Here is a 27,956-nt window from a genome sequence, read left to right as displayed (position 1 = left end):
TTTTTTTTTTAAATGACATGATTTTTTTACATAATCACACTAAATTAACGTAACATTTTTGCATATTTGATCCCTTTCCAGTAGTGACCATATGATTTTGAGATCGTCTTTTCACACTGACAAAAAATGAGGGACAAAAGTTTTGAATGTTTACTGATGCTCCAGAAGAAAACACAATGTATTAAGAGCCAAGGGGTGAAGATCTGGGTAAATTGTACTTATTTTGTCTTCAAGTAAGCATCTTCTATAACTTTCTTATTTTTAAACAAAATGAGAAAAATGTACACATCTTCATTCTGTTCATAAGTTTTCACCCCCCAGCTCTTAATGCACTGTTTCCTTCTGGAGCATCAATAGCTATGTTTCCATCCACCTATTTTTATGCGCATTTTGGAATGTCGCATAAAAAAACGCTGGATGGAAAATTCTAATAATGCACATAAAAAAACGTATGCGCACAATTGAGTAGGATAAACTTTTTATCCGATAAGAAAAAAATGCACATAAACTATGATGGAAACACATTTACTGAATAAATTCCACCATAAATTCCACTTTGCGCTATGAGACGGGATAACTTGACTAACCAGCGAACCGATCACGTTCACAGCATCTATATGTTGTTTTGGTCGTTCTGAGGAAATGCCTGAGGAAAGTCTGTCAAAGTAAAGTATTTCTGTATAATTACTGTCTTACATGACTGCGTTCCCAAACAGCAGGCATCCACCTCCGAAAGCAATGACTGCATTTATTGTGCTACGTCTGCTCGCTCTGAGGCGTAAGTAATTTATTATATGAAAATTATTATATTCAGTGGCTTCTCCTAGTTTTCTTTGAGATATTTAGTGCCAGTTTATCAGAAAGTGACGATTTTGTTCTCTTTGACTCGTTGAATGGAAACGGTGCTTTATTCGCAAATGTTTTATGCAATATTCCAGTTTTGCGCATAAGTTAAATTTGCATCTTTGGATGGAAACATAGCTAGTGACCATTTGAACCTTTTGTAATAGTTGCGTATGAGTCCCTCAGTTGTCTTCAGTGTGAAAAAGATGGATGAGCCCATCTTTGCCGAAGAACATCAGATCATTTAACTGTTCAGGACCAACAAGGGACTCATGAACAACCATCACAAAACAAAAAAGACATGAATCATCAAGGCAACAACACACAGATTCAAGAGTATGTCAACTTTATAAAATCAACTATTATTGGGTCTTGTATACTATATGTAAACATCTTTTATGCAAAATATGTGACCATGGACCACAAAACCAGTCATAAGGGTAAATTTGAAATCTCAAAATTGAGATTTATGCATCATCTGAAAGCTGAATAAATAAGCTTTCCAATATTTCCATTGAATATTTGGCCGAGATGCAACTATTTGAAAATCTGGAATCTGAGGGTGCAAAAAAAATCTAAATACTGAGAAAATTGCCTTTAAAGATGTCCAAATGAAGTCCTTAGCCATGCATATTACGATTCAAAAATTAAGTTTTGATATATTTACAGTAGGAAATTTACAAAATATCTTCATGGAACATGATCTTTACTTAATATCCTAATGATTTTTGGCATAAAAGAAAAATCAATAATTTTGACCCCTACAATGTATTTTTGGCTATTGCTACAAATATACCCCAGCGACTTAAGACTGGTTTTGTGGTCCAGGGTCACATCTCATTCGGGACAGTACTAATTCTATTATTGTTATATATATATATATAATGATATGAGATTATATATCCAGGTTTTGAATGACCATTGTAACCCAGTAAGGACAAAGTCAAAGGCTAAAGGGATACGGTTACATCCTGCTTCATAACTAATCCCCCCCCCCAAAATACAATATATCCAAGAAAAGAAAGATACTGGAGGTTTAAAACGGCCTGTGTTTACAGTAGACTGCCACAGCGCTTCAAATCAAGCACATCTTGAGTCATTGTAGCTGAAACACTAATGGACGCGTCAGGCTTTCAAGAGCTACAAGGGAACAACTTGAAAGAGAGAACAGGCATGTTGTGGGAGATCTCAGGTTCATAAGACGCACGCCTTCCAATGTGTGCGTTCACATCAAATGATTTCGACGCAACTCTCAGGTTTAAATCAGCTAGATTTCAGCATGATTTCCATTTGAAAAGGGTCAGTATAGTGATGCCTCTTGCACCCATTAAAGGAGGAGTTTCACACTGCTGTAAACAAAGCACTTTGTTTTCCTCTCCACTGCGCTAAAATGATTCTTGCATTAGATAATGAGATTATTACATCAGAGGGAGGCTCACAATCGCTTGTGCATCTTCATTATATTCTGGCTGCACCATCAAACTCCTCCTCCTGACTTCCTTTGATTCTACAAGCTTCAGTCATTAGATTGCATTAGATTTTGTTCCATTCATCATCTTTGCTCATCACATAGGCCTATCATGTTCAACGTGGGTGTGACAAATTGAAGGAATATTCCAGATTATGTACAACATAAAGTTAGCCATTAGCAAACCATAATACTCCTGTAAACTGATATATTTCAATGTGAAAAAGAGCAAGGTGGGATTTTTTGGGTGGTAAGAATATGCAGGTTACCTACAATTGTGCAGTACAACATTAGTTTTATACTTATTTCAAGTCAAGCTTATTTGTATAGCCCTTTTAACAATGCATATGGTTTCAAAGCAGCTTTATAGAAAATGAATCTCTCATTCTGTAAGTGCTGGTTCATGTGGGGAAGACATTTTCAAAAGTGCTGCTATATTTAATGTTACTCATTACAAAAACATTAAAAAAATGAGAGAGAACAGAGTATATGCGAATAAAAATACAGAGACGCATAGAACTGAACTCAGCAGGCGAAAACATCTAAGACGCAGAACACCAGGCAGTCGACTAGAACAAAAACAGGCTGATTATACTAGTACTTGTGACTCTATTTCAACCCCTTGCAGCAAAATAAAACATGTCCATTTCGTGCTTTTAAGAGCACAGGTAATCAACTACACTCTTAAAAATAAAGGTGCTTCAAAAGGTTCTTCAAGCGATGCCACAGAAGAACCATTTTTGGTTCCACAAAGAACCATTCAGTCAAAGGTTCTTTAAAGAACCATCTCTTTCTTTCCTTTTTATAATCTGAAGAACCTTCTTTCACCCCAAAGAACCTTTTGTGAAACAGAAAGGTTCTTCAGATGTTAAAGGTTCTTTATGGAACCATTTAGACAAAAAGGTTCTTCTATGGCATCGTGAAGCACCTTTATTTTTACTGCTATAAGAAAAACAATGTAACTTATAGACTAAATTTCAGAAGTAAGTTTATTTATATAATTTTTTAATTTAAAATATTTTAATTAGCAATAATATTGCATTAAATTAATAAATGCATTAAATTGAACAAAAGTAACATTATTCACATTTTACATAAATTTATTATTTTCTTATAATTACATTAATTACATATATTTTAAATGCTGTTTTTTTGGACTTTCAATTCCCCAAAGAATCCTTAAAATACATATGGTTTTCACAAATATATTAAGCAACACAACTTTCTTTTAAATTAATAAACATAAGAAATGTGTCTGATTTCTGAAGGTTTATGTGACACTGAAGACTGGAGTAATGATGCTGAAAATACAGCTTTGCATCACAGGAATAAATTACATTTTAAATTATAGCTGCAAGCAGTGATGAAAGGGCCCTCGCACCCAGGCTCACCGCCACCCGGTGGCCCTAGGAAAACAGCGAACAGCGGGCAATATGCTTTTAAAATGGTAAATATAGGCGGAATATGTCAAAGTCATTTATATGTGCCAAATTTCCTTTCTGCCAACAGGTGGGGCTATGATTATAACTGAATATTGGCCTTAAGATGTGTTAAGGCCAGGACTCTTATCAAAAGTGTGATGTTTGGGGCAGATCAGACATTGCATGTTTAAGTTAGTGTAAAACAAGACATTTCCTGTTGCCAGCAAGTGGCGCTATAATTTTAACTGAATATTGGCCTTTAGATGTGTTCAGGTCAGGACTATTATAACACGTGTGAAGTTTGGGGCAGATTGGGCATTGTATGCATGAGTTACAATAACTTCCTGTTTCATGGTATTAATAGCATGCTTTAGCACTTAGTAAGTGTTGCTAGCATGTTTGAGCATTTTTCTAGCATGTTTCGCACACAATGGCATATTTTACTGTGTTGCTAATAGTGCATCACAGTGTTAAACATGTCACTTCCTGTTGACAGTAGGTGGCTGCATGCCTGAGTTACATCAACTTCCTGTTTCACTGCATTAAAGGGTTAGTTCACCCAAAAATGAAAATTCTGTCATTAATTACTCACCCTCATGTCGTTCTAAACCCGTAAGACCTCCGTTCATCTTCGGAACACAAATTAAGATATTTTTGATGCATTCTGAGAGCTCTCTGACCCTCCCATAGACAGCAATGTAATTACCACAATCAAGGTCCAGAAACGTAGCAAGGAGATCGGTAAAATAATTCATGTGACATCAGGGGTTCAACCGTAATTTTACGAAGCTATGAGAATACTTTTTGTACGCAAAGAAAACAAAAATAACGACTTTATTCAACAATTTGTCTCCTCTGCGTCACCCTGGTGCCATTTTGGAGAATATCCACTGAACGTAAACAGCGTGTGCTATTCTGTGTCAGCTGCGTCACACAGAGGAGACGAATTGTTGAATAAAGTTGTTATTTTTGTTAACTACACACGGACCTAAGTGTAGTTGTTTGTATGTTGGTTGATGCAAGCACGTTGGTTGCCGAAGTTGTATCCCTTTCCTGATCCTGTTTTGTAGATCCGTTCTTGTTTCTTGTTGTCTGCCTTTCTGTTTATTAAATCTAAGTTTCACCTGCATTTGGACCCAGACCCTGTTTTTTTACAGTGCTCTCTTACCGCACCGTGACAAATATATTCGAATAGGAAAGTTAAATTGTAATCATTTTTTCACAATATTACTGTTTTTTCTGTATTTTTGATCAAATAAATGTAGCCTTGGTGAGCAGAGGAGACTTCTTTCAAAAACGTTTTTTTTTAAATCTCCTCAAAAGTAAAAAAAAAAAAAATTATAATTTTTTTTTTTTTTTTTACTTATTTAAATAGAATACATGACTATGGAATGGCCATCAATGGAGTCAATGGAAACATAAAACAAAATAAATTACACATAAAAAATGTTGTTGTTTTTAACCCCACCCACTCCGACTTACATTTTTTTAAGGGCAAATCACAAAACTGGCAAAAAAAAAGAAAAACCTTAAGGAAAGACTTGGGCCAGAAAACAACCACCTAATAATCAAAAGACCCTAACAACCGCATAGCAACACACTAAAAACCACTCAAAACACTTTAGCAGCCACATTGCAACACCCTGGCGATTACCCACACCACTCACATTTTCTTCAGAGAGCTTTAAAGAGACACGTGTGCAGCTCGCCTGGAGGCCGGCTCTCCTCTGAGATGACACGGCCACTGGGCTGTGATCACAGCAGGCGGGGGCACGATGAACACTGCTGCTTTCTATTAGCAGGAGGGCAGGATGAACGATCACACTTCTCTTTTTTCCCCCTGGCATGTGATTGCTCTTCTCCTCGAGCCTGGGCAAACACGTGTGAGGAAAATAAAGAGAGTTTGCGCAGATATCAGGCCAGTTTGTTGCATATGGAATCACTGGTTTGGTAAATTATTTATGTCCTGAAGTGAGCAGAAGATAATTATGCTGAAAAGAAAAATACTACTAGTTTTTTTGGCACTCTATACTGCACACGCAGCTCTTCGGCAAGCAAACCGAGGAAATAATCATACAGACTTTAAGAGAATGCCTTGCTTTCGCTCTCATATGTTGCGCTGGGAAGTCCAATTCATTTTAGTGAAGTAAATGAAGCTGTTCAAAAACACGACTGCCTGATTAATTTGAGTTCATTTTGTTGTACTCTTCTAGCTTGGCTCTAATTTAACTACTTTCAACCAACGCTGATTCTCTCAGAACTAGGGATGGAAATCATAAGGAATCATCTGGTTCAGATTCTGTTTATTTTTCTTAATGATTCCATTAACAATTCTATTTATGCTTCAAGAATAATTGTTCCAAATTATATATGGTTCTAAACAAATATACGACACAAAACAATAAAACTATGCTCTGAATGCATTTGGCTCAGGCTGCATTTATTTGATCACAAATACAGTAAAAACAATATTGTGAAATATTATTACAATTTTCAATTACTGTTTTCTATTTGAATATATATTTTAAAATTGAATTTATTTCAGTGATGCAAAGCTGAATTTTCAGCATCATTATTTTCTGCTTTATGTTTTTGTGGAGTTTTTTTTTTTTTAGGTTTTCCAGGTTTATTTGATGAATAGAACATTCAAAAACCCGTTATTTGCAGTAAACATCTTTTGTAACATTATAAATATCTTTACTGTCACTTTTGATCAGTTTAATGTATCCTTGCTGAATTAAAGTATTTATTATTTATTTTTTTTTAAATCTCACTGACCCACGTTTGGTAGTGTATTTTTACTAATACACATTGTTTTTCTGTCAATATGGGGTGCTGTGTGTACATTAATGAGGAAAAAAATTAACTTAAATGATTTTAGCAAATGGCTGCAATATGACAAAGAGTGAAAAATTTAAGGGGGTCTGAATACTTTCCGTATCCAATGTAAATGAACAAGTTCATATCATAAAAAGTCTCACAAACACAGTAAAAGTTACCAGTTCACAGAAATTCGCTAAAAAATTTGGATTTGAGACTCAAACTACGCTAGTTTGCTAATACATAAAATTCCTTTTTTATATAATTAAAAGTGATACTGGTTTCTAAATAAGGATTGATTCTCAGTTCCCAACACACTTGCGGACACATTTAAATCATCTAAATGGAGCCCTAAAATAGATCTACAGGATTGTGATACTTCCCGCAGATTAAATCCTCATAAACATTCTGGACTCAGACGCTGCGTGTCGCCGGTGATCAAACGTTGTAATCTGACCCAACACATCGAGAGGGCAGAAGGAAAGAGGCAATCAATGAAGCACAGCGGTGGAAAAGCAGGGATTTATCTCAACAAACACACACCTCACATCCTCTTCAGCCATCCCAACATCTGGACTTTTCCAACATTTTTCCCATTTAATCGTGCTTGAAGGTTGAATGAGTGTTTGCTGAATCCGCCCTGTTGGGATTAGAGCTGTAATCGGGATAGGAGGGGCTCTGTGATGGTTAGGACACAAATCAGGTAAAACACAAATCTCTTCATGAAAACTCGTGTTGAGTCACTGTCCTGAAACGGTCTCATGAAAGCTACACTTTCAAAAGAAGAGGTCACCAATTTTGCTCGGATCCTGCAATCAAGAGTCAAAGATCACAATCTGAACTCGAATTTTTCTCATCAAATTCTCCCAAAACCAAATGATCTCAATAATTCAAAGAAAATATCTTGGAGCGCTACTTGCTGAAAGGACCTCCGTTTAATTGTCCCAGAAGGTGCTCTTTGGTTGGGTTCAAAATTATATCTATAGAAACCACGGATCCAAGGCACTTCTTCCAGTTCCAAAATGTTAAAAAGCCTTTATTCAAACATGGCTCACTCTAGAAACGTTAAAAATGACTTAATAAAAATTGATCTCAATAATTGTCTGATTCATGGCTAAATGCCTAGAATTATCTCAATAATTGTTTCATGCATGTCAAAATGTCAAAATGAAACGCTTAAGTCTTCTGAGCTTTGAAAGAACAAGCAATAGCATATAATGCTCTCCACCTTCTCATAAATGAAACTAATATCTCAATAGCTTCTCAAAGACAGAAATTGGAGACTTTTGCTTAAGATCTTAATATGATATTTCAACCAAATTCAATCAAATCCTTTAAAGATCAAATTATCTGTGCCAATACCAACATTACTATTAGCTGTATGTTTACATACAGCTAATAGTAATGTTGATATTGGCACAGATAATTTGAAAATAAAGGTTCTTTAGTTGAAGCAACGGTTCCGTGAAGAACCTTAACATTTACGGGACCTTTCCATTGCACAAACAGTTTTTTATAGTGGAAAAAGGTTCCTTAGATTATTAAAATGTTCTTTTCTCTAAGAAAAAAATCCTTAATTTAAGGACTGTTCACTGAAAGGTTCTTTGGGGAACCAAAAACGGTTCTTCTATGGCATCACTGTGAAAACCCTCTTGTGGAATCTTGTATTTTTATTTCTCCTGAGAATTTTTTACAGAAACATCTCAAACAACACTGACACTTCATGAAACATGTCTGAAAATGTCATGAAGTTTCTTGAGTTATGAAATATATAACAAGGTAGACTAGAGTATAAATTATGGAAGTCCATTTCTGCCACTGAACAAAAGTAAAAAGGTAATTGTGACTTTTTATCTCAATTCTGACTTTTTTCTCACAATTGCAAAATATAAACTCAAAATTATTGCATGATATAAAGCCGTAATTGTGTGTTATAAATTCAGAATTGCGAGACTAACTCTGAGCAATAAAGTCAGAATTGCAATATAGGCGCTAAAGCGATCTGTCATGGCACATTTAAGAGCCACAAAATGGCATTTATTATTTGAACTTCTTACAAAATTTGACAGCTTAGACTTTATTTCATACCAAAAGTAACCTGCCCTGTCTTGTCTGTCAGCATGTTGTCAGTTTTCTCTTTGCTCCATGATCTACAGTGGTGTGAAAAAGTGTTGGCCCCCGTCCTGATTTCTTATTTTTTTGCATGTTTGTCACACTTTAATGTTTCAGATCATCAAACTAATTTAAATATTAGTCAAAGACAGGTGTGGCAGTAATCAGGCCTGGGTGTGGCTAGAGAAATTGAACTCAGGTGTGATAAACCACAGTTTTAACAGGGGGGCAAACACTTCTTCACACAGGGTCATGTAGTTTTGGATTTTGTTTTCCCTTAATAATAAAAACCTTCATTTAAAAACTGCATGTTGTGTTCACTTGTGTTATCTTTTACTATTATTTAAATTTGTTTGATGATCTGAAACATTAAAGTGTGACAAACATGCAAAAAAATAAGAAATCAGGAAGGGGGCCAACACTTTTTCACACCACTGTATCTTTTACTGCATGAGAGCATGATGTGTAGCGTGAGAGCGCTATGGCTTGATGGACATGGCAACAGTAATGAAGGGGAATGGGTCAATTGCGAAAAAAAAAAGTCAGAAATGCAATTCTGAGATAATGCAAGAAAAATGCAAATAAAGTCACAATTGCCCTTTTTATTTTTTCAGTGGCGGAAACGTGCTTCCATATAAATCCCTGTATAAGACAGTGAATGTGAAACATGTCGTCCTGCTTTAAGCCTGAAGGTCCTGCAGATGATTATGGAGTATTGGTGATCACCAGGACAGTTTATCTGCAACAGAAGAAGGAGCTCATCCGTTCTGTCTCTGGAATTGCAGACACAGTTTGTGGAGTTTATCTCTAAAGCGAGACGGATGGGTGTATGTCGGCCTCGGCTCTGACGGGTCAGCAGACTCAAATCCAAAGAGCTGTGTTCAAAGACCACCCCAGCAGGAAGCGCATCAAAAGAACTCAAGCGCCGCCCCGTTCCAAAGAGCATGTTTTCACCAGATCAGACACTGACGCATTCTCTAGTCAAAATGAAGGGCACTGGGAAAACATGAAGCTTTTTTTATTTCTTTGGTCAGGTCTGATGTGGATTCAGTCATTTATTAGCAAAATCAAGTTGCAGTGTGAGAAATGTTGATCAAAATTTGCTCATACGATTTGTCAATTTTGTGAAATGCTAAAATTGTTTCCAGAAAGGTTTCTCATACTTGCATCACATAAATGCAATATAATAATTGCATACATTTAATTATAAATTATTTAAGACATTGCTTACATATTTTTCACTGTAATAAATACTATAAAGTTTTTTCAAACTAATAATTCTATAATGTTTTACAAAGGCTTCCTAATATTAAATTTAAATATACATCAATTTTCCAAACAGCTTATCCTCTGTGGGATTGCAGGGTTGCTGTATAGCCTATAAATATACATATTAATATAAAAAATAAAATAAAAAATTAAGCATACAAATATTGTTCCAAAGATGTAATATTTTATGACAAATGATCCTTCAGAAATCATTCTAATATGCTGTTTTGCTCAAGAAACATTTCTTATTATTATCAAAGTTGCAATCAGTTGTGCTGCTTCATATTTTTGTGAAAACCATTCAAAAGAACAGTATTTATATAAACTAGATTTTTTTGTTACATTATAAATGTCTTCACTGTCACTTTTGATTAATTTAATGCATCTTTGCTGAATAAAAGTATTATTTTTTATTTTTTTTATCTTTTTGACCCAAACTTTTGAATGGTAGTGTATTTTAAATAAATACAAAAATTACAAATAAATAAATAGTAGTAGTAGTATTGCATATATTACACATATTGTACCATTGTTGGCATTACATTTACAGTTGTGAATAAACACATAATTAAACACTTCCAATCTGCCTCATACTCCCATAAAACTTTGCAGGACAAACTTTTCTGCACTTGTGATGGTGGTCTCTCAGCAAGCTGAATGGGAGGAATGAAAAACTCACTCATGTCTCATCCCTCCACATGCTATCTCCTGGCCAATCTGTGCTCATGTAAATACCAGCTGCCTCGGTTCTCTGAGCCATGGCAATACACACCCACACACTCCACGGCAGTCACATGATGCCGCATTCAACACTTTAATCGTATAAATCTTTCAAAAACTGTCACTAGCCAATGCAAGATTCCATCTGTAGCCTTTTTCCCACTAGTTACACCAGCTAGCAGAGATAGTGATGCCGTGCAGGACTGCTGGGTTTATCAGAAGGATAGCGAGAGATCGGACTGACCTACATACAGCACAAGCACACAGACTCGCACTCAGGCAAGTGGCTCCACTACTGCAAATACTCCACGCATTTTAAAAAAAAACATACCTAGAGCCATACGGTTTCATGCATGAGCTACAGCATGTTGTCAGGGAAGAAATGGAGAGAACGGGGACACCAGCCACATTGTTTTCAGCATAATGTGCTTCCTGCATGTACGGAAACTGTAACAGGTTCAGTTTAACAAGAGCTCATGTCAGGATACACTAGGGCTGTACGGATGGGCGGTTTTGACAGTATGATGCTAGAAATGTGTCAGCTGGTAGATTTTTCTATAACCTTAACACTCCTATAACCTTAGCTGTTCAGTTGTCATACATGTGTGAAATATGCCAAAGTTTTACCACGACAAGACAATATAAAACTTTTGACAAGAAAAAATCAGGTGTTACATACCTGAATGGAGCCAGATCAAATGGAGCCAAAGCTATTTAGCAATTAGATCTCATGTCCTAAATGAAGTCAGAAAAAAGCCATTGAAGGTGCATTTTGATTGAAGCTATTACAAACTTTTCCCCTTTTTTTTTTTATAAATAATGTGCACTGATATAATGGTCACAATAACACACAAAAAAAAGTAATTTCTGATTTCTTGTTGACATTAGTTTGGCTATTTATAATAGCTTTAATAAATTTGACTCAGCGATTGCTAGTAAATTTCACACAAAAAAAATATAATTACAAAGAAACGACAAGTCACAAGTGAAAATTTGTTAGAAACACTTAAATTCATTTCTTGTAAAATGTTTCATTAATTACAAATATATATATACACACACACACACACACACCGGTATATATATAAATTATTATATAAATAAATAAAAATTGTTAAATTAATTTTATTAATTATTCTGTTTTTATAAAATAAAATAAAAATTCACAGTGTAGTGTAGTTTCCACAAAGAATTAAGCAGTAACACTGTAATTAAGCCCCTAACACTGATAATAATAAGAAAAGAGAGATACGTTTTTCAAAAACATTCTTAAAAATTACCAACTGCAAAAATTACCACTTTTGAACAAATTAGTACTTTTGCCAAGCATAATTCAGAATTGACGTTTTATAATATTAGTTTTAATGTTTTCAGTCTTTTCAACTCAAGTGTTTCATAATGCGAAGCTATTTATTTTTTCATTTATTTTTGATCACATCTTTTGCATCTAAAACGGGAAAACGATCGAATTTGATTAACCTTTTATTTTCACTTTCATGCTTACATTGTATTCAACTCATACATTTAATTAGTTCATGCATATGGAAATCAAACTCATGAACTTGCTGTTGCTATAGCACTAAACACTGGAATGATTTGTAATTTCACAATAAAGCGCAATAGAAATAAAAGAAAAACTATGCTGATGATATATACTGTTACAGTGATCTAAAATGACTCACACAGGATTTTAGTCACATTGCCCACCCTTAATAACAAAGTGCTTCCTCCACATAAGGAAACTGTGTAACACACTCAGTTTAACAGAAGCTGGTGTCAGGAGCCACTGTAGAAACACACTCAAAGGAAGCAGATGCAGAGTACCAGAAGAAAGAAGTTCAAAACGATGCTATGCCTAATATAACACCGTCGTCACGGCGTGGTTGCTATGGCTGCAGTTGTCAGCATGGCACAGGGGGCTCGTGCCATGACTGACAGCTGTGACAGCGATGTAATCCAATCCCCTCGCTGCAAAAAACAGTCTTCATCAGAGCCCGACTGCACAGAGATCTCGACATGAACTGAGTGGGAGAGGAACACGTAGGCAACACAGTGGAACGCCGCCCGGCGCATGGAATCATAATCTGACGGAGGAGAAATTCATGAAGAAGAAGAAGAAATAATCTGGTGGGAAGGTGAGGGACAGTGACAGGGCAAAGTATCCAGATCAACAATATATGATGAAAAATACATTTAAAAATGAGTATAATACAATAAATTTAGTCAGGTTTAGGCTTGACGTTAAAATTGACTATCTTGATAGAATTCTGTGGTAAAATTACATGCATTTGTAATAATTTGCTTTGCTTTACACCAAAACATCAAATTTTAACAATTCAATCAAGTTCTAATGGATAAAATTGGACTTTAAATGAGTAGTGCACACAATAATTTCATCCAAATGACTCATGCACCATATTCCAAGTCTATATATAGGCTATAGATTAATATATATCTCAATATATTCTTTGTAAAGCTGTAACATATGTTTCAAAGCTTATTTTCTAATAAATAATCTACAGAGACAATGAAGAAGTGTAAGTAAGTGTAAATCATAGCATTTTTTAATGAAACAACACTACTGTTCAAAATTGCACAGAATTCCTGAGTGGTCAATATATATTTTTTTTTAAAAATGTCCCCAAATAAAGCGCATATATGATTTCAGTAGACCTGGACAAGGTTTCCCCTGTGAAGGAACTGCAAGGACGTGTGAGTTGATTAAAAAAAATACATATAAAAATAATTAACTTAAATCAAAATATAAATACATGAATACATTTAAAAATAAATGAAATTAAATAAGTAAAAATTGTTTTACAATAAATATAAAAACACTAACTAAAAAGATTAAACGTTTCATTTGTTTACCTGCATGTCATGTGAGCGTTAACCAATAGAAAACTGTAAACATGCGAATGCGTTCATAGATTATTAAAATATTAAGTTGAAGTGAAATGTGGCCAAGTATGGTGACCCATACTCGGAATTAGTGCTCTGCATTTAACCCATCCAAAGTGCACACACCCACACACCGTGAACACACACCCGGAGCAGTGGGCAGCCATTTTTGCTGCGGCTCCCGGGGAGCAATTGGGGGTTCGGTGCCTTGCTCAAAGGCACCTCAGTCGTGGTATTGAAGGTGGAAGAGAGCACTGTACATTCACTCCCCCCACCTACAATCCCTGCCGGTATGAGACTTGAACCTGCAACCTTTGGGTTATGAGTCCGACTCTCTAACCATTAGGCCACGACTTCCCCTTTATTAACTTAAATCATTGAAATATTAACTCTCAGGAGCTACTTCAAATAATTTTGATGAAAAGCGAATAATTAATTAACCATAAAAATGTTACATTTTAAATACAATTATAAAATAAAAACTAAATAAAAGACTAACTAAATATAAATTGTTTACCTGCACATTGTTAAATGATTGAAATATTAATTTTAAATCTCAGGATCTACCTACTACAAGTAAATATTTTGGTTCAAATGGGTTTGGCTGACAATTTTTGGATCTTTAACACAAATAGCAATTACGTACATCTTAATTCTCAAATTTTCCACACTAATCATCTTTAGATGAGACGTTTTGAACTTGAACTTGAAACTGTGAATACAAATGAGTGTGAAGCAAAACATTTTCTGGATAAGAAACAACAAAATCTCTGACCTTAAACCTGTCCAAAATAAAAGCCTCAATACAGTGAGTATGTTCCTCACAAAAATGTGAAACAGACCTAGAGTATAGTCCACAAGCTGTATGGACTACTTTTAAGGTTCTTTAAATGAGTAGTTCAAAATTCCCTGATAATTTACTTAGCCCTCTGTCATCCAAGATGTTCATTTCGATAAGCATTTCTGGTTAAAAAGTATATAAATTTGTATTTTTCTTAGAAAATGACCGATCGTTTTGCTAGATAAGACCCTTATTCCTTTGAAGCTGCATTGAAACTTCAATTTGGACCTTCAATCTTTTGGCTACCATAAAGGTCCACTATATAGAGAAAAATCCTGGAATGTTTTCCTCAAAAACCTTAATTTCTTTGCGACTGAAGAAAGAAAGACATGAACATCTTGGATGACATAAATAATCAGGACATTTTCATTCTAGAAGTGAACTACTCCTTTAATGTTGTTTTGTAGCCCTTGTTGGAGTGTTATGCACCAAATCACAACTGTTGTTGTCTATAAATGACATGCATGAAAATTCTTCTTTTATGATTCAAGGAAAAAAATAACAGCATATGGGTTTGGAATGGCATAATGAGTGAGTAAATAATGACAGAATTTTCATTCTTGGAATCTAGAATATGAAGCAGATGCCCACCCATATGGGTCACATAGATAGTAGCCCTCAGCCCACTGCTCTCAAAAATATCAATAGCTCATCAGCACAGTGTCAGCACACTCCACTGACGCACGTGGAGCTGAAAACATATCGTTCTGACACAGGGAGGCAGGTATTGAGTAACGAAGTTGAGTAATTAGAGAAGATGAAAGACATCAGTATTGGCATTGTGTCAGTAAATGAAGTGAACTATAATGGGAGGTGCGACAGAGCTGAAGCTCACGCCCGCTGTGCCTTTAGAAGAGATCTGAAGGCGTCAGTGCCGGGGTGTAAATGTGGAGGTGCTGCCACAGCGAGAACTGGCACTACAAACAACACCCACATCAGAGCAGAACTAAATTACTGTACAAATGAGGTTTTACACAATGGTACAAAACTGGAAAGGGAGAATGGAATACATATAAAAGAAAACTTACTGAGATCTATTTAAAATATTCTCTCATACACAGCCAGGAGATTAAATGGAGACTTTTGGTAAAGATTTTTTGATTTTCTTGCGGAGAAATCTCATATGTAGAGGTTCACTCAACAATGTTTCAAACTAAGCTCACAAAAGATTGCTTTTTTTTAAAGAAATTAATACTTTTATTCAGCAAGGATGAATTAAATTGATCAAAAGTTACAGTAAATACATGTATAATTAGGGCTGCACGATAAATCGAAATGGAATCGAGATCGCGATTCGACAGAAGCTGCGATTGTCATGCGTATCTTTCAGTGAAGCACGGTTCTGTGATCAGCAGTAAATCTCCAATCTCCATGATGCATTGAAAAAGATGCATCATGGTTTCAACAAAAATATGAAGCAGCACAACTGTTTTCAACATTGATAATAATCAGAAATGTTTCTTGAGCAGCACATATTAGAATGATTTCTGAAGGATCATGTGACACTGAAGACTGGAGTAATGATGGCGAAAATTCAACTTTACATTACAGGAATAAATGGTACTTTCCAATATATTTAAATAGAAAGCAGTTATTTTAAATAGTAATAATATTTCACAGTATTACTATTTTTACTGTATTTTCTGATCAATAAATACAGCCTTGGTGAGGATAAGAGACTTCTTTAAAAAAAAAAAAAAATCTTACTACACTCTCGAACATCAATGTATCTTCAAAATTAATTCAAACATTTCTTATTAAACTTATTCGAAGACTAAATCATCTGAAGTATGCCATCCACTTTTCTAGCGCTATACTCTTACTCTACTACAATGGTGTCTTTTAAATGAAACCCAAATGAACTCATCAAGCCTCCCAAGCTATGAATGAGTAACCTCTCAAACTCAGGTTTGCTACTGAACACCAAAGACTAGAAAAGTTGAGAGAGGTGCAGGAAATGAGCTGACCAGCCTGCAGCCACCTGCTTGTTTCCTTCAGATCCAGAAGCCTGTCAAAGATGATTATCTGTAGTGAGAGTCTTTACAAAGTTCTGGTGAATGTGCTTATTGAAGTGTTCTGGGCAGCATGCTGAGTGCAGGTTATGTGAAATCACATCAAACCAATACAACAAGCTCCTGGAACAATGTAACCTGATCAGCCAAACCCTTACCTAACCCTACAGTCAGAGGACAATGTAATATTTTAATTAATTGTTCATTGTACTCTCATTGGAAAATGAACTGTCAATTTTCTGCCATTAATTTTACAAACAATAAAATGCAATGCAATGCAGTGCAAGATTGATAATACAGGTAAATCACCCATAAAAAAAAAATCAATACAGAAAATTCCTTCATATTAATACAGTACATTGTGCCTTATTCTTACAGATTTTTTTTAGCGTATACTTCCTTTGCTCAATTATCCACAGGAACAATGACTACATCTGCCAAATAAATGTCAATGCACTTACAAAACAGAGTTCATTTCAATCAATTCTCTGAAAAGCTGTTGCTTCACGAAGATGAAAGAAGAGCTCTTGAGTGTACATTGTTGAGGTGTTCAGGGCTTGTTTTCTCTAGGTGAACACAGGCGATCTCTTTCATTTGGCTCTGGAGAGTTCAGAAAGCATCCACAGCAGGGTGCATGTGAAGTTAGCTGACCTCTTTCAGTCGGTATTGTCAGAGTATTAAGCATTTTCAGCCTCTTGCTGAGGAGACACTTGAAAAGATTTGAGGTCGTTCTGTTCAGCCTTAAATATTCAATGTATCTGCAGGTAAACAGGCTGTGTTACAAAACCTAATGAACTGCCTTCTCAGAGAGCACCTGACATGACAATTGAAATGCTCTATATCCGCATACAAATATCATTCATCAAATGAAGCGCACAGCAGAATTGACTCATATTTGATTTCAATAACATTTGGTGTGATAAAGTTGCTAAATATTTATACAATCTGGTATTGCACATTATGAATATTGTTTACTCTTTGGATAAAAGCATTTGCTAAATGCTTAAAGGTAAGCTAATAGCACAATAATCTAATAAGCATAAAAATCACAGCACGTAAATACTATGTAAAAGATGCAATTTTTATTTGGATTGAACTGATTTATTTAGATATCCTTCAGTATTGAATTAATAATTAAAACACTGAATATTGTTTACTGAATAGTACTTATTTTAATATAATAAAGATACTATTATAGTTTAAATATTTTCAATTTGTATATTATCTATTTTCATTTTAATGTTTTATTCATTTTATTTGTATTTATTATTTTTTTAATAAATCTACTATAAAGATTTTATGAATGTTTTAGTATCAGTTTTAGTTCTTTTAGTACAAGGTAGGTTTAGGTTATAAATTGAAAATGTTGCCTTGGTAACTAGCTGAAAGAAAATACAATTCTTAATATTTTATTTCAGTTAACTTTTTATTCCGAAGTAACAAAAATGTTTTACATTTTTTAGTTTTAGTTAACCACGAAAATAGTAGGCAGCTTACTAGATATTTGAACATTGATAAAGCTTTATGGAGAATAAATCTCAGTTTTAGTCTTTTCTTTCTTACAATTCCTTTCAAATCTTTTTTTTTTCAAAATGATCTTTATTGGTTTTTCATGCAAGATGCTTTGTGAAGTCATAATCATATGTGGTCTGGCAGTAAGACATTGTGGAACATGGTGTAAAGGACTAATCCTCTAATGCCATACTAAATAAACTTTATGGATCTAGAATAATCTTTAATCCACACAACACAGCCATATTAGAGATGCCTTGGTCTTAGCATAAGCCCTGCAATTTAGATTAAACAAACACCATTTTCCCAGCAGGACCGAGACCACACATGCACATCTGTAAAGGGCGACCTATTTCATAAAAAGCAGATTTTTTTAAAGAAACTATTATGCTGTAACACATTTACTGACCCTTTGAGGCAAAAATAACTGGTTATGTAACATTATAATGCAACAACTGCATGCCTCCACTATAATGCAACAAACATAAGGTTTAGTACTTTCTTTGACTAAATAAAGGGATTTAAACGCAATATTCCTTGAAAGACTGATCTCACAATAGTCTGTTCACACTCTACTAGGGTCACTGTGTGAGTTTTATAAATGCTTGTTGTTTTCAATTCTGGAATTTGGGCTGAACAATATAAAATATTCAATATACATCCATGACAATATATTTTAATAAATGCAAGCAGTATCATGAATATTACAATAATTTTAACATGCTCTTTATTTGTCATTAAGTTTCTTAAAGACTACATCACCTACTTCTGCTAATATGGGAGCATTAAAAATTCAAAACTCAAACGCAATCCGCAGCTGACAATTAAAGAAAGAAATGAGTAAATATTGCTTCCTTATTTCTAATTGCTCTGAAATGGCTTTTGAGAAAATCTAAAATTTTGAACTGAATTTTGAATTAATGAAAATAATACTAATAATAAAATACCAAAAAAAAAAATATATATATACAGTATATATATATATATATATATATATATACAGTATATATTGAAATGTAAAATAATCAAAAACATTAAGATATTATTTTTGTAATTTTGTGTAACTTAAAAGTGGAAAACAATTTTAAGAAATCCTTTTGCAACAATATACACTGTCTTTTTTTTTTTTTAAGAAATTAATACTTTTATTCAGCAAGGATATGTTAAAAATAGATAAGAAGTGAAAAGTAAAATACTTCTTATAATACTGTTTAAAAGAAATTTCATTTTCAGAAATATTTTTTTAGCTGTATCACGAGTCCTAACTCGAACAAAATATACGAAGAGCTAAATATCCCCCCAAAAATTATATAATAAAATTGGCCTTGACTCCACTCCATAGAGTTGATGACTTCATTTAACCAGTGTACAGTGACTATATTGAAAGCAGTATCATCACTTGGACACAAAGAGCTTACAGTTTTATGAGACATCCACAAATATCACAGAATCGTACTCCTTACTCCCTTGTGGGAAACTATTGGCAACCAAAAAAGAAAATAACATGTGACAGCAAGTGAAAATGATGTAATAAACATAATGAAAATGCTTCAGCTTTAAACCTCCACAGTACCTCTGCAGCACTTAAGAACATGCAACCCAGGTCACATTTCATCCCAAAGGAATATGTGGTATAATGCAGCGGTTAAAGCGTGCAGAGAATAGGATGTGCACCATTTAGTGAATATGAGCACGATCAAGCTGCTTCTGGGAAGTTCACACTCTTAATGCGCAGTGCAATTAGGACTGCAGCTTTCTTAAATTAAAGTCGAATTTAGGTGCTTCAAAATAAGCAGAAATAAAAATCATTCACACAAGGGAAATGCATTTTCCAAACTGTTAAAATGCCCTTTAACGTTTTGTAAGAATAATATATTCAGAGGAAACCGGCCTCATTTGTATGCACGTCCTAAATTTAAAGCCCTTTGCCAGGAGTCTGGAGTAGTTTTCAACCAATTATAGTCGTGGGGTTTGTTTGCCGGTAGGTCCGTATGAAAATCAGGGTCACATGGGGTGACATTCAAATGCATTCCCTGAAATGAGTTCAGAATTTCACCCGGCACATTTCCTTATCTGCTTCTTGGAAAGAAGGTGACAATTAAGTCACCTTCATTTTTTCCCTCCATTCAATTTTCTTGAAATAACATTTCGGTCTTTAACACAGAGCTTATCCTCACACTCCACTTTCAATAAAGCCTCTTATTTTGAGACAAGGAATCTTCAAACAGCTCCAGGACCTCTTAAAATAGCAATTATTTGGACTATAAGTGGCCTCTGATCCCATGCCCTTAGTCTGAACTCCACAAACTTCAAAGCATTTTGGGAGTTTAAAAAACACTTCTGTAATATTATCGACTTGACTGTACTCACACTATTGGATGAGAACAAAACTTATAAAACTAACAAAACTCAATTGAGCTGGATAGTGGATAACGACACTGTCTTCTGTAGAGCTGCATTACAGCTTAATCAAATTTGTTTCATAATTGATGAACGACACTTATTCAGCTGAATTGAATCAACTGACTCGAGCTGAATAATGACACTATTGCCTTCTGTAGATCTGGGGCCTGTTTCATAAAACAAGTTTACCAAATAAGCCAGGTTTATTTTAGTTAGTCTGACGTGTTGTCAGTTGATTTGATTCAAAATAAGTCAGACTAACTGAAATAAGCCGGGTTTATTTGGTAAACTTGTTTTATGGAACAGGCCTCTGCTTCCAGTTGAATTAAGATTGAACTGACTTGATCTAAATAATGACTCCTATCTTCTGTAGAGCTGCTTTTAGTTGAATAGAGTTTGCAATGTTTATGCTGTTATTGAACTAAACTGAAAAAAACATACTAAACTGAGCTGAGTAATCACACACACTATTGTCTTTTTAAGCTTCTTTACAAGCTTTAAAGCTTGTACAAAGCGCTATATATAAATAAACGTGAAAAGTGACATTTGGGAACACACAAAGCCTGCATGTTCAATTTTGTGTGTGTGTGTGTGTGTTTATTGGGCGGAGCAAAGGCAACCTGAATGCTCTCGCTTCATTAACAAGCCTTATTATAGTAGGTAACGTGGTGTGAGGTGTCAGTGTCTCTGACAGTACATCTTTGTTCCTGGGGGATTGTGTGATCAGGAGACAAGAGGCGAATCCTGCGTAATCTGGGTAATCTCTGCTCTAAGAGTGGATAAACCCTGCTGAGGCAAGGGCCACACACAAGAGTTCAGTCTGTATTAACTGTTCCTATTGGTTGAGAGTAAAGCCAATAGTTCTCACTGTGTTATAAACAAGCATGATGCAATACAAGATATTTATATATAGACCAATTTGGAGTAGACGTCACAGTTACGTCCCTTGCAGCTGCGCGCGCTTTGTAGTGGCAGAAAAACACACGTAACAAGTGGAGGGAGACGGCTAAAATCCATGGAATAAGAGAAAATCTTTTATTTTTGTGCCTTTGGATGTCAGAATCGGACACTAAGCCTCGAACAGCGCTCTGGAGCGGTATTCGAGATAGTGTGGATTTAGTGTGCGTTAAGGGCACTGCGCTTTGGCGTTTTTAAGACCTGGGACAGTCTTACGCACTTACTTCCTGCCGCGCGCACACACTCTCACGTGGCCAAGACCGCAAGTGTGGGTATTTGGACAAGGGGACAGAATCGACCACAGAGTCCACCGTTTATATTTTTTTCTACGAATCTTTGAGTTAACGTACTAAACATGAGAGGAATTTGCACCGCAGCGCCCCCACACCTTGATGCTCATGACAAGAACAGCATGTATAGTTCTCTTTATGGAAGTGAATTAGGTTTAAATCGCCATCATGCATGAATGATATTTTTGTAATTTTACACATAATATTCCACGATGATCACAAGACCCCCCAAAATTTCACAAATCACATTTTCAGGGGAGCCCATGTCTTATTAAGGGGAGCTAAGCTCCCCCGTAGTTCGCACCCTGGTTTTGTGTCACCGCAGTTCTGAATGGAAATATCTGTTAAGTGGCACTATAAGTCTAATGCTCCATGATGCTTTAAAATAACGTACCATCTGCACTACACCTAAACCTACCCAATAGTATGAACAAAAGCGAAGGTGACGTAAAAATGCAATCACAAGCATGACGTTTTAGCTTGTTTTTCGATCTCTCATCTTTCAGCTCTTTCATTGTGAGTCATGTTTTTGGTGGGATTTGTACCCAAGGATTCCTCATCCTAAGTCCAATTCTGTGCCGGATGAGCTACCGAGCAAGCTCATTATGTCCGGAAAGTAAAACATATGGAGCTGTAATCATAACTGTGTACAAAAATGATTACAAGGGCTCGCTGTTTTACCGCATCTAGTGTTAATTTCTGTTGGAAACTGCAATGATATGTACTTGTTGGTACATATTTCGCAAATAAAAAAGTTCCCACAGATACATTTTCGTCATGAGATCAGGTGGCAAATAAGCCAGAAGTGTGGGCTATAAACTCATGAGCCCAGGGGAAAAGAGAGAATGACGAGTTGTTTTTCCTTATCAGAATTGTGAGATATAATCTCGGAATTGTAAGAATAAAGTCAGAATTTTGAAATATAAACTCAAATTTACTTTTTTTAAATTCTTTTATTCCATGGCTTCCATAGACTGCTACTTGAAAACGGTAATTTTATGCCACCAGATAGGCTCTGCCCACAAAAAAAAACCGTCATCACTGTTTGCAAACACCGAATTTGTATATATATATTTTTTTAAATATAAAGGTTCCAAAACGGGTTTTTCACAGTGATGCAATAAAAGCACAATTTTTGGTTCTCAGAATAATGTTTCTTAAAAGAACAATTTGTTTTCTTAGTGTGAGTAATATTAAAAAAAATCTAACAATTTTTTTTCACAATAAAGAAAGAACCTTTTGTGTAATGGAAAAGTTCTACTGATTGCAAAGGTTCTTCATGGAACCATCAACAACAATTAATCTTAAAAATTTGTTGGGGGAAGTCGTGGCCTAATGGTTAGAGAATCGGACTCGTAACCCAAGGTTGCGGGTTTGAGTCTCATACCGGCAGGGATTGTAGGTGGCACTTTGGATGGGTAAAATGCAGAGCACTAATTCCGAGTATGGGTCACCATACTTGGCCACATGTCACGTCACTTCACTTGTTGCATCGTGTTCAGTTAGAATACGGTATTACATGTTAAACACAATGCACTGTAAAGTTTCAGGAGCGACAACCGCATTTAAATACTGGAGTGAATCCCCTAAATTACAGTTCCGAGTGTGTAAGGAACAGAACTAACTCTCGAAATTGTGACGATTGACACCATTGATTCAGCAACGTTTTGCCATCTCGCCCATTGGTATCTGCTATTTTTGACTAGAGTAATATAACAGCAACCAAAGACTCGTTATGTTTGGAGATTTTAACCAAACCACCGTCGACAGAGCCATCATGATTTGTTAACGTTTGGAAGGCTGCTTCACAGAGTGCGCTCTAGAAGGGTTGCCATGACAGGCATCTTTGGACTTGTTGTTTGGGCTCGGCTCATAATGCGATCCATTTTAAGGATGAGAAAATAAATATAATGTAATTTAGGCAGGTGCAGGATGTTTAGTATGTGGCTTATATTCAAGATAACACATTTGGTTTATGTGGCCAAAAAGGTTTGCAGGGGGTTCTTTATTGGCATCTATGGTTCCATGAAGAACCTTTAACATCCATGGATCCTTTCAAATGCACAAAAGGATCTTTATAGTAGAAAGATTCTTCAGGTCATTAAAATGTCCCTCACACTAAGAAAAAATGGTTCTTTTAAGTACTGTTCACTGAAAGGTTCTTTGGAGAACCAAAAACGGTTGTTTTATGGCAAAGTAAAAACACAGATGTATATCTACATATGTATACTATATATATATATATATATATATATATTATTCTATTGCTTATTTTGTGTCATACCTAAGAATATATTAATGAAGTAAAACGATACACACATACTCACAAATTCAAAATTGACAAGATATCAAAATTCTGTTTTTCTCTATTGTTTTATTTTATATATTTTTTATTATAAATTTCATCTAAATGTATCTATTATTGTTTTTAATGGTATTTTTGTATTTATTAATTTCTTTTTGGAGCTGCTGATAGAAAATACACAATACAAAAGCAGATGCTGACTAAGAAAACGTGCCATTATTTCCTTACACATATACATATACAGCCAATTTCAGAAATTCACACATTAATAACGATAAGCTAGTTCTGCAGGTGAAGTGGTTTTATCCACTTTGCTTCATGCCTAACAACTCTCCTTGCCTGTGGAAAAATCACTGTAATGGACAGCCTCTCATGGTTTATTGCTTTAGTGACCTGTGCCGAACAAATTGACATCCTGGACTCTAAATAATCTCTCTACAAATCAAATTGTTCCTCTTAATTTCTGATGCTACTCACTATTCAACCAAGATTACAAGTCAAGGTTACAGTAACCCACATAGTAAATTTTGGCCTGTAAATACTCTCATTAATTAAGAATCCTTCCTGAGTCAATATTAGCTGGGTTTGAGACACATGGGAGCCAGAGCTGAGATGTGGAGCGGTGAGGGTCAACACAAGACTGTATTTTGATCAAATAAAAAAAGAAAGAGTGCTTCTAATTGGAGGCTGAGGCATGGAGAGATATGGACAAAATTGCTCCGGTCTTCTCCAGGGATGTTTGAACATCAAACCCACGTTCAAACAGCAAACAGGGAGGGAAATGTACAGAGACAAGTGTGCCATTTAATCCAGCCTGCTTATTAGAAAGAAAAGCACCAAGTATGCCAGCTCTATCGATTGCAACAAGAAAAACACAGCCATTAAGAATGACTTAACGAAAAGCTTGTTGGCTTTAACCCTCATTTCAAGGAGCGCTGGATTATTCTCGTCTGAAGCACTCGTGTTTCCAGGCATGTTATATGAACATCTCCATCATGGGAGGATATCAGCCCTAGACAGCAGATTTATTGCTCTTCTGTGAAGCCAATAAACAGCAGAAATGTGAGCCAATTCCCCACAGGTTGAAGCCCGAGCTCTTCTACGGTCAGATTCATTATGCATACAGTACATCATACGTCAAAACTAAATTTCCCTCCCCTTGAGCGCTCTAGAAAGCGCAATAACATTATCGCACCCGAGTGATATCGCAGTCAAACTGCACACTATCATGCATCTGCCCATCCAAGATAGACTCTCCGCATTTCCACCAGATGTTTTTCAATGAAATGAGTCAATGATCTGTAATTACTGTGACCTACAAGAGAGAGATATGTAGGTTAAGTTTGCCTTGCCGCTCCGCTTCTTTGCATGCATGTCCCAGGGACGTTTTCAAAGTATAAATCCCAGCAGCTCCTTTAATCTCCTTACGCTCTTACATCCGCTTTAAAAATTCACTCACATAGTGACAAATGCACGTTGACTCAGGACCACGCTTTGGCCAATAGAAGAGTCTAAACAGCACTTTTAGAGTTTCAGTGAATAGATACAGGTTTGCAAATAAAGCTTTGATTTGAATGCATTGTACCAATAGTAATGATAGCATATGAACTTCTAGATTACATTCACAAGACATCTTTTTAATCCGAAAAATCACTGATCCAGATTAATGTACTAAAAATGATCAAATTGTTCATCAGGAATGTATTCATTATACTGAATTAAAAGAGTTTGTTTGTTTGTTCATTCATTTATTGGTTCATTCTTTCAATAGAATGATTTTCATTTTTTTTTATTACAGAAATGAATTTTTTGTTCTTCCATTACAATGAGAATTTTTTTAATCAGAAATTTCACTGATTCTGATTACTGTACTACAAAAAAACTATATACACTACTTAAATTATAAAACTGTTAATCATTGATGTACAGTATTTGTTGTACTGAATTAATTATACATTTGCATTACAGTAATGAGAATTTGGAGATGAGGTGTGTCATGAAAAAATATCACAATGTAAAAATATTATGGTCCTAAAATTAGGCTTCATTTTCTTATAATTAAAACAAAATATAATTGTTTAATATATAACAAACACTTACAATATTACATATCTATTACAATTTGTCATTTTAATTTGTCATTTTTTCTCATTTGTAAGTCGCCTTGGATAAAAGTGTCTGCTAAATGACAATGTAAATGTATATTTTATAATGTGATATACAGTATAATATATCATTTTTTTATACTATAGCAGATGCACAGAAGAGGTGACTGTGAAACACGGCCAAATTCGCAATCAAAAGTCAAATCACTTCCATTACTTTGTACCTCAGAGCTCCTTCCATTATAGTGTCAGATTTCATTATAATAATGATACGGCTGTTATCTAGCACAAGAAATCGAACAATCAGCCTGGGAAAATGGAGACAACCTACTGTGCTGAAACGGCGACATGTTTCTCAACCCTACAGACTTTGAGAATCAGAAATTAGGATGATTGGAAATAATTCAAACACTCTACGCAGAGCTGTTTTGAAGTGAGACCGAAGACCTTTAGTTGTCCTTTTTTTTCTTACCCCAGATAATAAAACAATTGCAATGCAACTTTGTGCAATCAGCCAGTCTGGAACCTTCACATCCCACTCACATCCATCAAGGTACTTATGGAAATAGCCGTATACCTGTCTCCCAGAAGTACAGCGACTTCCCGTCTTCTGATGTTTGGGTGCAAGCGGTCCGGATTCCACAGAGCAGTAAAAATAACCTCCATAAACACAGGAACGCTGTCCTTGCACCCCTAACCCCAAGTCCCATGGCTCCCCTGAGTCACGTAAAATCCACTCAGTCGGGAGGAAAAAACACCCCAACGAGAGCAGAGAAAGAAGTTCAGTCGCACAGACTGAAAGAGTTTGAGTGCCTCTTCAGTTAGTGTTCCCCGAAGGAACGGTGCATGTAGCGGACCTCCTGGGCTTCTGCTCCTCTGGTTGGCTGGAGAGGAAAGGAGAATGTTCTGGCTGAACAATAGAGAACGGCAGCCACTACTGCTTCTGCTGCTGCTGTCCTCTGCCTACTGCAGCTGACTGACGCTGCATCTCCCCTCCCTCTGCCTCTCTCTCTCTCTCTATCTCTCTCTCGCTCGAGCTCAAGCTTAGGGCACAAGGATGCTCCTTCGCCATGCTCCTGTGACGCTAAAGACGACAAGATAAGAGGGGAGTGCTGTCGCTAAGGGAGGGAGGGAGAACGAGGGAGATTTATGAACTGCATATTCCACATTTTCTGTATCTGCGTGCTGAGAGTCTGGAGTTGCATGAAGCTAGATGAGTAAATGAAAGAAATGATAAATACGGTATTAATGAAAGATTCGATCCAATTTTTCGATTCTTCGATTTTTTTCAATTTGGAAGAAAACAATGCAAGTGAAAGTGTCTAAAAAAAAGTCGCACTGTCTAAAAGCACGAAATCAAAATCCACCCCATTTACATTTGTAATACATGTTTTGTGCACAATGTGCATGCTACTTGGAAGAAATAAAAAGTTTGTTTTTAATATATCTTCAAAATGCAATATGTGCTCGCTCTCTCTCTCTCTCTCTCTCTTCTTAAAAAGAAAATTCCATGATTCTGATTAATGATTACAATAACAACTATATGGGTCAAAGACGAAAAAGGGTTTAAACATAAAAACAATAAGTGTAATACTGCTTTAAATTGTTGTTTTTCCCCAAAAATTTTTTAAAAAGTTTTCTGTTTAATTTAATTGTAATTTTGTTTTTGTTTTTCCGAGCAAAAAATAAATATCATACATTTTTCCCTGATTTACAGAAGACACCCACTAAAATGTCATTCAATTTAACATTCTTGTCAGGCATATTTACAACAAAAATCAATTTATGACATATTAAGACTAATTACTTTCTCCCCAAATACTAATTAGTTGTAATTTTAATTTTTTTTTAAATTTGCCACTATCCTAGGTTTTGCCCTCCAGACGCTACACCCATTTGTCAGTAAGAATTTTTACTCATTTAAAACACAATAAAATTGAATATGCTCCCTTATTCTTTTATAGTATATTTTAATAT

At 35.4% G+C, this 27,956-nt stretch overlaps 1 protein-coding gene across 1 annotated transcript in view; it reads right to left on the bottom strand.

Moving 5' to 3' along the window:
• Window positions 1–26,982, bottom strand: part of LOC107592524 (thrombospondin type-1 domain-containing protein 7A-like) — a 139,957-nt gene extending 112,975 nt beyond the window's left edge. The window contains exon 1 of the mRNA XM_016282055.1: window positions 26,557–26,982. Coding sequence (XP_016137541.1) covers window positions 26,557–26,689 — 133 coding nt within the window. The 5' untranslated portion in view covers window positions 26,690–26,982. The remainder of the gene's footprint in view (window positions 1–26,556) is intronic.
• Between the last annotated feature and the right edge of the window lie 974 nt (window positions 26,983–27,956).

This window comes from Sinocyclocheilus grahami, unplaced genomic scaffold, assembly GCF_001515645.1.
Source record: "Sinocyclocheilus grahami isolate Dianchi unplaced genomic scaffold, SAMN03320097.WGS_v1.1 scaffold153.1, whole genome shotgun sequence".
Lineage (NCBI taxonomy): Eukaryota > Metazoa > Chordata > Actinopteri > Cypriniformes > Cyprinidae > Sinocyclocheilus > Sinocyclocheilus grahami.
Note: the sequence above shows the minus strand (reverse complement) of the source record. Positions and strands in the feature narration are given on the sequence as shown.